At 42.9% G+C, this 12,582-nt stretch overlaps 1 protein-coding gene across 1 annotated transcript in view; it reads right to left on the bottom strand.

The window, feature by feature from the left end:
- The window catches only part of TBX15 (T-box transcription factor 15), an 89,388-nt gene that overhangs the window by 40,244 nt on the left and 36,562 nt on the right, over positions 1–12,582 (bottom strand). Inside the window, exon 2 of the mRNA XM_016160900.2 lies at positions 3,012–3,225. Within this exon, the coding sequence (XP_016016386.1) occupies positions 3,012–3,225 (214 nt within the window). The remainder of the gene's footprint in view (positions 1–3,011; positions 3,226–12,582) is intronic.

The following is a 12,582-nucleotide window of genomic DNA, read 5'->3' as shown; positions in this document are numbered from 1 at the left end:
CTAATGCTTAGAGAAATAACAGTTCCTTCTTTCCCACTTTATAACTTTTCAGAAGCTTCTGTTGGCATATCTGTTTAGGTTTTATCCCTCTACCGTCTCAAGTTTAATTAGAAAGCCTTATGTTTTAGTCTTATGGTGGGCTGATGAAATTTGGTAATGGACTGCTGCTCCTAATGACTAAATCGCTACAGGTTAGGCACTTTAATCCACACTGTTTTTTTTTTAATGGAAACTTTGGTTTATACATTTAAACATAGATCAGTAATTTCCTTCTTCGTAACAATGAGTTATAATTGCCCTGTGTATGGTGGGAGAGTATCTTGCCAGGGATGGAGAGAAAGTCCTCTCACTTGCTATCTGTGATGAGAAAATGTGGTTCCTCTCAGGCTTCTATAGAGGCTACTTTTCATTGAAAGAGCTGAATTTCTTTACTTTAAGACTTCAAGAAAAGGGGTTGGATGTTTTTAAATGTAATACCTGTTTTGTCTAAGGCACTTACATGACCTTGAGTAGAGAAGCTACCTGCCTCTTCCCAGTACTCAAGATCTAAAATGATTGATCTGTGTGCCTTTGAATAAGTCCGTTAACCTCATCACCTACAGAACAAAGGAAAGAGATTAGATGATCTCTAAGGTGCCCTCTTGCTTTGAAATCCTATGACTATATTTAACTTCTCTTTACCTTAAAACTTACCAAAAGTTGCTTTTCCTGTTTGTCAGTATTTTAGCACAGAATATCAAGTGAAGTCATAATACCCTAGAGGAAAATTAATCTTTCACATTCACACAATGAGATGTGTTTGGTTTTAATTTGATGGCTAAATGTAGGCCAATTGTTTTGTCTTCCAAACCCATTAATCCCCACAGCCGCCTCTGTCCATGGTGCTGATTATACAGATTAGGTTGGTAACGTTCAAAGATGGAGGCCTCTGTAGACTACAGTCATCCTAAACCAACAGGACTGCAGTTTGTGGGGCTGAGAAGAAGTAGATAGTGACTAAGCGCTTCTGATCAGGAAAAAGAACCAGGGAGTCATATATAACTAATGCAACTAACAAATGGAAATTGGAAATAAAATGTAAAAGGATAGTGCACAGGAGGGAAAAAGAAGTGAAATGTAGAAATCAGCTGAGAGAATGGGGAGGGGGCGAAGGAAATTCACGGATGGGAAAGGCTTTTGTGCGTGTGTTTCGGAGTTGTTCCAGAATTGCTTCTGCAGCATTACGTGTAGTAACAGCAACTTGTGAGGCAATCCGATACAGAAGCAATGTAGTCTCTACACCTAAATAAAAGGATATGACTAAAGAACAGACTGTAGGTATGTGCTGGGAATTTATGAATATCTTCAGGCATCAAAGTAAATTTGCAAAGGTAGAGATATGGCAAAGAAAACACTGCAGAAGAAATCATAAAATGAGGTCACAGCGGAGTTGGCAATGAGGTGCTCAAGGGGACTGAATTCACTGAAGCACAGGAAACGAGGTGTGATTGATATCAAGAACAAAAATGATGGACCACGCAGACCCAGTAGTGATAAGTAAAAACCCAAAATAAAACTGAAAGACCTTACAGACAAAACAAGTAACATTTCCCCCTCTCTTCGAACCAAGCCCCTTGACGAAAACTTTTTTCTTGAATTACTGTTTCCTTTCACGATGTCACATCTCAAAATGTAGAACAGGAGTAGATGGGAACCCGAGCAATGAAAAAGAGATGGCGTTGAAAGTTATGTTCCCTCAGAGCTGCTCCTCCTAAGAAGCCTTTCGGTGGTTTTATTCTCTACTAAAACTTGGGGAGAGAAGAGGGTTCTAGGAGAGGAAGAACATGCCCTAGGTTTCGGGTTCCTTTTATCGCTTTTGTGCTGTCTTACTGTACTGGGAGGTTCCTCTATGCGCATTCAAGTGAACTGGACCCCATTAAAATATCCTTTTACTTTAAATGTCCACGTTTATGAAGATGTCTTCTGATCAGTGACGTGAGTCTTTCTAGTCTCCATGATGAGAGACTACATAGATCAGCTTCGAAAACAGGAAAACAGTGTAACTGTTTTAATTTCAGTGAACCATCCCTACACACTTAAGAAGCTTAGCCCTGATTTATTTTTATTTAAATCATTTTTCATTCTTAATCCAAGGGGCAAAAACCACAGCCATTTCTTAACAGGGCAGAGTTATAAATAGTTGAGGCTGTTATGTTGTTTTAGAATCAAACGGATCTGTGTAGAATTCTAGAGCTGCCTTTTACTGACTATGTGGCCCCAGTCAAGTTCATTAGTCCCTTTTGACCTTTGCATCCTCATCCATATATGGGATTATTATATCCTACTTTATAGGATTCTTATGAAGTAGATATTGAGTAGCAAGCACAAAACAGATACATAACTATGGAAAATTGAAAGATACCAATAAAAGAGTAACTTAATTGAAAGTGTGTATTTAAAGAGAAACTGCCTTTTTTAAACTTTTATCATCCAACATAAATAGTTTTGCAAGAGTTTCCACGAGGTCTCCATACAAGTTTTTTAATAATTTCAAGCCCACTATAAAATATAGTGGATCAACAAGTAAGGCTCAGAAGATACACCAAGCCCAATTATTACCAAAAACAAAATTCTTACACGAATGTCTGTCTGCCTTAAATGCCTTAGAAGATGCAAGCTATTGTTGTGGGAGCAAATTTTTTCTCTTGAAAACACAGGATGGTGATGTATTACTGGCTCTGGAAAACGATTTAGCTGTTACATGCCATGGATCTCCAGTATCAGCCGAAATACACTTGTGGGTGAAAAATGTTTGCAAAGATAGAGGTGACTTAGGTTTGAATGGCCCTTGGAGGAAAATGGTAAAATCCCAGTTAACACAACAAGATCACTTTGCCAACACGTCCAGATGCAGGAGAGTGAGCGCAGGTGGCTTTGGCTTCACCACGGCTACCGACCACAGACGAGTGAACAGAGGAAATGTAGCGGCTCCTGCTCTTTGAACGTGGCCATTCAAAGGACCTCGCCCTTACCTGCCCGCTTTGGTGATGATCATCTCAGTCCCGATGTCATGGAACCTCTTCCAGAGGTCAGCACACTGCAGCTCCACCTGAATCTCCTCCATGGAAGACATGGCAGCAGGCACGGCGCCCGCAGCTCCGGGGCCCAGGTCGCCGTGAGCGTCAAAGGAGCAGGAAGTCCTCTCGGGGAGCACCTCCGAGTCTGAACCAGTGCTCGGCTCGGAATCTGCAAAACAAGCCATAGAGCCTCAGGTGAGAACCTGCTGAGCTCCAGCCAAAGCTCCTGACCCCAGGAGATGGGAGGCGGGGACGGATGGGGGGGAGGGAGGGGGAGAGTCGGGGGGAGAGGCAAACAAAAGGAGCCTTAAAGCCGGGAAGCTCCAGAGCACGGCACTCGGGCTACTTTTTTTTTTTTTTATGGTTTGTTTTTGTGATTTACGACCTTCTTTCAGGTTTCGTGTTTCCAACATGACATCTGGCATTTTCGTAAGTTTTAGCAACAGCTGAAGAAAATTGGTCAGCAACAGGCAATATCAAGAGGACTAATGTCACCGTGTTGAAGGGAGTGAAGCCTAACCAGGGCAACAAAATAAATAAAGGCCACATTTTTTTAAAAAAAAATAATACTAATAATTACAGACTCGAGCTCCAAATCTAGATTAGACTATTTCACTTGGGGAAGATCCAGTGCTCACAACATGTTCTTGAATCGCGGCCCACTCAGCATCACTGGCCATCGATCGGTTATTTTTAAACACAGCAATTTTCCCTCCGTGTATATATCAAAAGGTAATGAAAAGTTGTTTGGGATCTTTAGAGGCACTTTGTCATATGTCTGAGTAAACGGCTCTTCCTAAGAGTTCAAGCAGACCACATTTTGGATAAAAAAAAAAGAAAAGAAAAGAAACCATCGTGAGGCAAGGGTGTAAGCATATGGAAAAAGTTACCCAAGAAGGCGGTCGAAACAAAGGGAATAAATGAGTTCAGAAGAGAGACACCTTGACTGGTTTCTGAAGTACGGGCAGAGGGGCGGGGTGATCCAAACAGGAAGGCGGGACTGAGAGCAAGCTGGCCTGCTGGGCCGGATAGGCCTTTCCTCCCATGTCCTCCAAGCTCGCGATGGGATGGGGGCGTGGAGGCTGACGGAGAAGGCTAGACTCAGGTTTACCAGAGAATTTTCTGTAATTTCTTAAATTCCTTACTTTTACGGGCCGGGGGCCAAGAATTGTTGTCTCCCAAGATTTCTAAAAACTCAGGTTAGCTAGGACAGTTTTCTCAGGTCAAATGATACTGCGAGCTGAGCGTAAGAATCTTATTTCTCTAACTCGCCCTTAACATCGGATTGCTTCCCCATAAGTAAATAATACATAACTGAAGGTTGGAAACAGCGGTATCTTACTCTGACATCTGGCTGTCAGTGCTGTCAAGGGTCAGAGCCTCTTGGGCATCAGTCCTTGACACCGGAAGACGGAAGAAGGGTGGGGCAGCGCTGGACCATCCTGCCCCCATGCTTACTAACTGACAGCAGATTTCTAGCCTGTGAACAGCCCATCCCATGATACCTTTAGTTTCTTTCCTTCCAGCCCTGATGCGTTCCTCTCTCAAACCCAGGCAGCATTTCCGGCAAGAGTCTCCCACACCTTTGCCAAAGCCCACAGGGAACAAAGTGCCATTTCTCTCCATCCTCCCCAGTTCCTCACCCTTTACTTCCAAAGACATTCAGGGGACTGCAGAACTGAACCAAGCTCCTAAATAACAGGGAAGTCTCTCCCCACAACTTTCAGTTTATCCACAATCACTAGTCAAGTCACCATCTTTACCAAAAAAAAAAAAATAAAGAAGTTTTATAACTAGGTTTTACACGTCTAAGCATATAATTTTATACCTCGGGCTAAACAGGAGCTACTAATTTTGGTATCCTTCAAACACGGAAAAGTGGAGCTACTTATCTAAGATGAGAGCCGCCGTTGAGTGACAAATGTCCTCCCTAGCCTGATTCTGCATACCTTCCAGTAGCAGAGCCATTACCTCAGCACACGCTCAGCCAAGCACAGTAACTGCGATCCTCTGAGACACGGATTCCCAAATCCCAGTTTGTATCTGTCATATGCCAAGAGCTCTTCACTTATCAAGAATATTGTGAATTTTTCAAAACTTTCTCAGCAAGATTTTTTTTTTAAAATAACCTTGTCCCATCTTTGGGAACAAAATGTTAAAATATCTCCTTGCCCCAGAGTGCTGTAATTATGAAAAAGTTGGAAATAGACACCCTAAGTAAGGCCCAGCAGAAATTTTGGACATCTGATTTCCCCAATGTGCATTTAGGAAAGGGGAGGAGAGGGAAAGATATCACTGTAGTAAGTGACAAATATCTCATGGCAGCCAAATGGAGGTTGGGATTGGAACGGGGACTATGGTTGGAAAGTTGGAAAATAAGACACTCGACTCGTAACTCACTGTGTCATCCAGAATAAAATGAGTACTCGGAATGTAGCATTAAATGGATCGGTGAATCACTTTGGACCTGTTTCCCCCTCATGCCATCAGAAAGGCTGAACTGAAAACTTCTATAATCTCTTCCACCTCCAATGACTTGAAGAATGTAAGAATCTTCTCTAATGCAGCTTTCCGTGATAAGCTAGGCAACCTCATTTACAACCATCATGTTTAAAGCTCTTTGGGCAAGACAAGTTATATCAAGAAAAAGACTCGGGGCCCAAATTGACATTATCACAGGAGTTAAAGAATCGAATGGATATTCTGTTTATAGTTTCAATCAAATCAATCTATAAGCACCTATCAGCACATGGCCTTATATGAGGTACCATGTAGGTAATTTGAAACAGAATCCCAGACCTTGAGAAGTTTCCCAGTTAGTGCTGATTAATTATGTGTTTATTGAGTGCTTACTATGTGCCCAGTACTGTGCTAGGTTCTGGCAAATACCAAAGTACACGATGTGGCTCCTCTTACAGGCATTTCCAGTATGAACAGAAACGGGGAACATTGACACAAATAATCAGAAACAAAGACAGATACTGCCACACAGCTTCCCACACCATCACATACTGTCTTGTATGTCACACAGAAATCAGAAGAGAGGGAGGTCGATGAGCTGGAACAGTCCTGGGGACCCCTGGCCGTTAAAAAGAAAGGGACCAGCCGGTGGAGGCAGAGGCAGCATCCACCCCTGAAGAGGCTTCTTGGACACAGGTACTTGTTTCCTCGGAAATACCCTGTGCTCCTAGGTTCTCACTGCCTCAGAAAGAGGCCATGTGACTTATATACAGAACGCAGACGCCAGCCCATGTTCGCACTAACGTGGGCACCATGTACTTTTCCGTTCTCGATTGTTTCTAATTTGGAAATAGAACTAATATCATATTTCATATAGTTTTTTAAAGAAAACTTCTTGAGTAGTTAGGGGTACCTGTGAATAAGCTACCCTATAATACTTTAAAAATAGTAATCTCAGAGTCAAGATCCACAGTCTAGGTAAAACTAAAGTTTAATCCTTTGTAAGATATATTTCTAAGTCATAGTTATATAAAATATTTAGGCTAATCGGATCAGTTATTTCAGCTGTTAACCACAGTATGTAATAAAGTTACCAAAGTCGTGAATGTAAGAAACGCATAGCTGGTTGTTTCAATCAAATCAGGTCACCGTTCAGAAATATAATCAGTCCCTTGAAGATCTGAGAACACCTCTGAGTTTCCAAGTTCTTTTATTCTTGGCAATTTGTGACTTCCTGCCTTCAAAAAATAACCATTAGGAGCTCATTTGAATCACCTGGAAAGACTTCTTGGCTATCTGATGCCTCTCATGAATAGTATTTTAACAAAAGAAGTTTGAGTAATTCAGAAGCGTAAATGATAACATTACGCATAACTAAGGAAGTCAAAGGAGAAAACTTTGGGAACCTGCACTGAACCAGTTAAAAGTCACTGAAGAACATAGGGTCACATGACATGTCTATTACCGTCCAAAAAATTCCTAAAAAATGAAGCCTAACCATCAGTTCACAGTGCCGCTCATTTACTCTCTCTGACCCATCCCATAGTGACAAAATGGGTACTACGACACAAAGTGCCCACAGAAAGCTGCGGTTAGCTTAGAGGGAATTCAGTTCTCAATTCATGCAAATAGCAACCATCATGAAATAGCTTCTTAATTTATATTCTACACATTTTCCAATATATCCTTCCATTCGATGAGGTCGACATGGCATATATTTTTTATGTCCATTTTCTGGATGAGAAAATTGAGCCTAAGAAAAACCGAAAACAACATGGCCTAGAAAGTAAGTCCTCAGTCTACAGATCCAACGATCAGGTCTCCCCAAGATCATACTCGGGTCAACCCCGGCCCAAGCAGTCAGCAGTTCTGCGACACCTCTCCACCATCTTGACCACCCTTACAACTGAAATGGCTCAGCATGTTCCATCTTGGCCAAGTCACATAACTCTTCCAGTCCCCATTTTCCTTAATCTTTATAGCCCAGCACATGCCCATTTAACTAGGGATGCTACCAAGTCTCTTTTGAATCTAATGATTAATGGATAGATCCACAGTACAGCTTAAAGACCACCAAGTTCAGCAGCAAGAAACCAACCGCAAGAAGTTGATTTGGTTGACATGTATTTAAAAATGCCTGAGTTGGTACTTTGATTTAATATCAAAATTAATTAGGCACTATTAAAACATATTTCACAGTCTTCCAGGTGACTTTCATCCCCACTTAAACTAATAGTCTTGAGAAATCAAGGCTCCTCGCCAGTGGGGTCTTAGAAAGCCACTCACATCACAGAGCCTCTGCTTCCTTATCTATCTCTCCCGTGAGATGCTGGGGGAATAGGTGTTCCTGATCGAAATATTCCATTTATGTCTTTGTGATAAAACTGAATCTAATGATTCTGATGCTAGTTATGTTAATTACTTTGGACAGTGAGATGAATATAAGCTCGTAAGAACTATTCCAGCCAGACAGATGGTCAACGTCTATTGAGCCCTTACTGTGTGTCCGGAGCTCCGCTAAGACTTTATATCCACAGCATCATTTCAGAGACCAAATCTAAGAGTTATCATCACCTCCATTTCATACCTTATGAACACGCAAACCCAGGTTACATCAGCTCACCCCCCTTAAGGAGGGCAGGCCTATGAGACGACATTTAATTCCACTTTCGTTTCACCAAACATTTCTGCTTTGTATAGATCGGGTTATATGTTAATGGCCTGTGACAGATAAAACAGATTCTTGCTCTGAAACTCACGGTTTGGTAGAAAGGACACACAAACTGTTATAAAAGACTGACTGTGATAGGTGCTCCGACAGATAGATGTGGGGACAAAGTATTAAGGAGCTTTGAAGGTCAAGCAAGTCAATGATGAGAGCATCAAGAAGATGTCACAAAGTAACGTTTGAGAATGGACTTGAAACATGAGTTCAATATGAGCAGGCCAAGAAATTACGAGGACAGAATTTAAGATCGTGGGAATAATATGAGTAAAGCTTACTCATATTTAGGGAATTACAAACACATTGATATGGCCAGAACTTAAAATTCATAAGGGACGAGGGAAGGTGAGATACAAGATAAAGGTGGAAAGTTAGGTTCAACGCAACTAAATGACTATTTACTTAACATTTACTATGTGCCGGTCACTCAGCTAGGTTCTTGAGATTCATAATCAAGGGGGAAAAAATCCCTGGCCACATGGTCTTTATATTCTTTATACCAAAGTTTTCTTTGAAATGCAGGTGAAGATACTTTTGCCTTCCTTTCCAGACTGTGTATTCCCTAAGCTAAGTCTGATGCTTTGCCACATCTCTGGAATGAATGATGTATAATAATAGCCTGATTTCAGTGCTGAAGATGGGTGGTAGAAGGCTACTGTATATTCATATAAGAGATGAGAAGGACCTCAGATTACATACACAGTGCCACTTCCCTAAGACTGGTCCTTAGCTGTTATATTTTACTCCAAGGAATAAAATAATCTGAAACAAAGGAGAAAGGCCCAACCTAGATGATAAATAATCATGCTTTTTGTTTGTTTGTTTGTTCGTTCTACTACAACTGGGACATGACTTCACTGAGTGGTAGTGCCTATCCAGTATTTGTAGGGCAACCACTCCTTGGTCTGCTTCCTAAGTCCCAAAGTCCCTAAACCAACAGCCCACAGCCATCCCAGAGCTCCCATTCACACCGGGGCAGACAGCAGAAGCTCACCCAGGCAGCGCTCTGCGTACCGGGCTCCAGTGAACTCCTATTTCCAGAGGACCTCTGCAGTGGAAATTAGTTCTGGGATGTCACATTTTATCAGGTAGCTAAGAGAAATCTGGTGATGAAAGTTTTCACAGAGTAATTCTAAATACGGCAGAAGCAGAGCATTTGGCGCTGACCCGAGTACGGGCTGAGCCCAAATTTGATACCCAGTCCAGAGCTTCAAGGGAATGAACTATAACCCAGGTTGGATTAAACTAAAATTACGATGATAGCAAACACTCAAAATGAGCCTGTTAGTTGATTAGTAATGGAATGAAGTCTCCGAGCTCTCTGTGGCCTCTAATTTCTATTTGGGAAAAACGGGGAAGTAACCTGAAACCCACCACTCCCATGCCAATAAACCAGTTAAGGAGAGTAAGGGCACACATCTCCACCTGACAACCAGCCCCCTGTCAGTGATGCACAGGACCAGAGGCGAGGACCCAAAGTCATCCCCGAGATCTAAGCCTTTTAAAGAGTTGTTTTGCAAAGAAGTAGCAGTGGTCATTTTCAGATCCATCTCTTTTTGATCAAACCAAGGCTCGATATCATTAAGGATTCAGGTTCTAGGGCTCCAGCACGCTTTGAAGGTGAAAAGAAAAAGGGAAAGAGAAGTAACAGGGACTACGCCAGACAGTACATCTCCATTATCCCATGCAGCCTTCACAGAAAACCCTACGAAGCGTGCATCCTTGCTACCACATTATAAATGGGGCTTGGCAAAATGAAGAGGCTTTTCTCACATTATGTAACTGGGAGGTGTCAGAGCGGGTTTGAGTCAGTCTGACACGAGTGGTGATGCTCTTGCCATGTAGAGCGGTGCTGATTTTCCGAGCCAAACGGGCAGCGCTGGGGGCTTCCCTCTCTGAACGTGGAAATGCAGAACTGACGTGCGGGCTTCTCTGTCGGAAACAGCTCTATGGAAACTAAAACGCTGTCAGTTCTTTGGGGAGACGAGAAAGTTCAAACCAAGGTCACATGGGACTTGGTCTTTCTCAGCAGCAGGGCGATCATGTTCAGGAATATTTTATGTATCTTCAGCAACCTAACACTGTTTAATAAGTGTGCACAAGTGTGCAAGGCCCTCTTTTGTCGTACTTAACTTCCTGTCCCCAGCCCCGCCAGGTAAAACATCCAAATATGACAGACAGATCACTGAAGATCACTGTCAATGTCAAATCGCCCTTTTGCTTTAGCCTAGACCATGAGCAAAATAACAGAAAGTACTTGGAAGATGTTTGGAGTTTGAGAAATGCGTAATGACACCATTGAAAGACAAGAAAAGGCAGCTGAGGTAGTCTCGCTGGGACAGAATTTGGTTTATTCAGGCTTACCCCAGGTCAGAGTTCAGGGCCCAAGAGTTTTTGACCATTTTAAGTGGATATCTACACTTGAGGAGAATTCGTCTGACGATAATGCATGTGAGAGCACACTGTAAACAGTGACGTATCATATTACATATAAGATCATACGCCAATGATCAAGTTCATCAGGAAGACCAAGAAGAAACAAGTCCTGTATTCACTAGAATAGTCCCAATTTCGATGATTTTAGTTCACCCTCCCCACAAAATTAAAATTTTGGACGCCAACTCTTGGTTCAGAAACTATTCCCGATGAAAGCACGGAAAATGCGTAAATGGAATAATCAAATCTGGGTCGCAAGCCACACGGGAGTATTCAATGTAAAGTCCCTCTTGCACCAGAAGTCCTCCAAAAACTCGATCCTAATTGACTGGGTGGTCTTCAAGAAGTGCCAGTCAGTTTTAGGCCAGCAGCTGTCAACGCAGGCCCCTCCCGAGGCTCTTGGCATTTTTTTTCTGTGTGACACATCAGTTCATCCCCCAGCCAGTGCCTGTTCGCTCTTTGCAGCCACAGCCACTGCCCGCCTCCCGCCTCCGTCCCCCACCCCACGGCCATCACGCCGTCTAACGTCTGCGCGGTGGTCCATTTCCCTGAAGTGAAGAGGAAGCCTCCCCGCCAAGGCCCTAGAACCTGCCTTTTACCTTGTTAGGATATTCTCGCCGAGTACCAATAAACAAACAAATTCATGCTCATACCCTGAAGCGTAGGAACTGAGCAGCCAAATTCCAAGCAACAAGTGTCATTTAACTGACTTCTGGAGACAGTGCCCTTGGGGGGTGACGATTTCAAACATGTAACGAGGATAGACATTTGAGTACAGCCAGGGATATGTCATGCCCTTCAGATTATACTCAGGAGGCCACCAGCTACGCTAAGTTTAAAAGCCGCCCACCTACCAAACCAGACCTAGAGAACCATGTGTTTAATGGCTAGAAAAGCCGCATGGCGGGCAACTATGTAACGACCTCTCCGGTCATTGAATTCGTCCACTCAATCAATCACTCACGTATTCAGTAAATACTTATTAATATCTAGCTTGGGTCTGGCAAAGCACTAGGTACTGTGAGGGGCACAAAACTGAATAAGATATGCTCTGTGGAGCTTACGAAATCCCTTAGGAAACAGGAAGGTCAATAGAGGATCCAATGAAGGCAGTATAGTCAAATCCAGCACGGCACGTAGCATGCTGGGGACTGGAATTCGAAAGGCCACGTTCTAAAGCTCACCTGTTCTTTCGCCAGCCGTCTGATCTAGAACAAGTCACTTAAACTCTCTGAGCCTTAGTCGTATCATTCGCAAAATAAGGAGAATGTTAGTGTCCGCTCCGTGAAACTTTTAGGAATCGTTTACAAAGTGCGCGTCTACGTGTTTAAGTAAATACTTCATCAACAGTAAAAAGAACCCATGGATGCTAATATTCATGAGGAGTATCTACAAAACGCTGTGGGCATTTAGAGGTGAGAAGAACCACTTCCAGCCCAGGGGTCTTTTCTGGACCTAATGAAGAGATGCCTGTGAGATGGGGGTGGGGGGAGGAGAAGGATCTTCTAGGAAAAGGGAGCTTTATGGCAGCTAAGTCCACCAGGCAGGTTTGGAGAACGGCAAGTGATTCAGACCCCGCCGGCGTTATTCCTCTTATACCATCAGCACCTGGGACAGTGTCTTGAACCTATTATGCACTCATTAAATGCTACTGTTGTTAATGAGTGAATGAATGAGTAAAAGAAAAATGGCGTGTGTTTCACAAAGAAGGGGTAAGGCCAGGGAAGAGCTGGGAGGATAGGCTGCAGCCAGGGGGAGAATCGTGGATGCTATTCATCTGATCTTCAGGACGGCAATGCATCCCTAACGATGAGGTTTATTAAATGAATACCACGTTCCCAGTGAAGTCCCAGCACGGTCACTGCCACGCGTAATCTGAATTATCAGAATGCACTAGCTTTTCAT

Source organism: Rousettus aegyptiacus, unplaced genomic scaffold, assembly GCF_014176215.1.
Source record: "Rousettus aegyptiacus isolate mRouAeg1 unplaced genomic scaffold, mRouAeg1.p scaffold_m13_p_17, whole genome shotgun sequence".
Lineage (NCBI taxonomy): Eukaryota > Metazoa > Chordata > Mammalia > Chiroptera > Pteropodidae > Rousettus > Rousettus aegyptiacus.
Note: the sequence above shows the minus strand (reverse complement) of the source record. Positions and strands in the feature narration are given on the sequence as shown.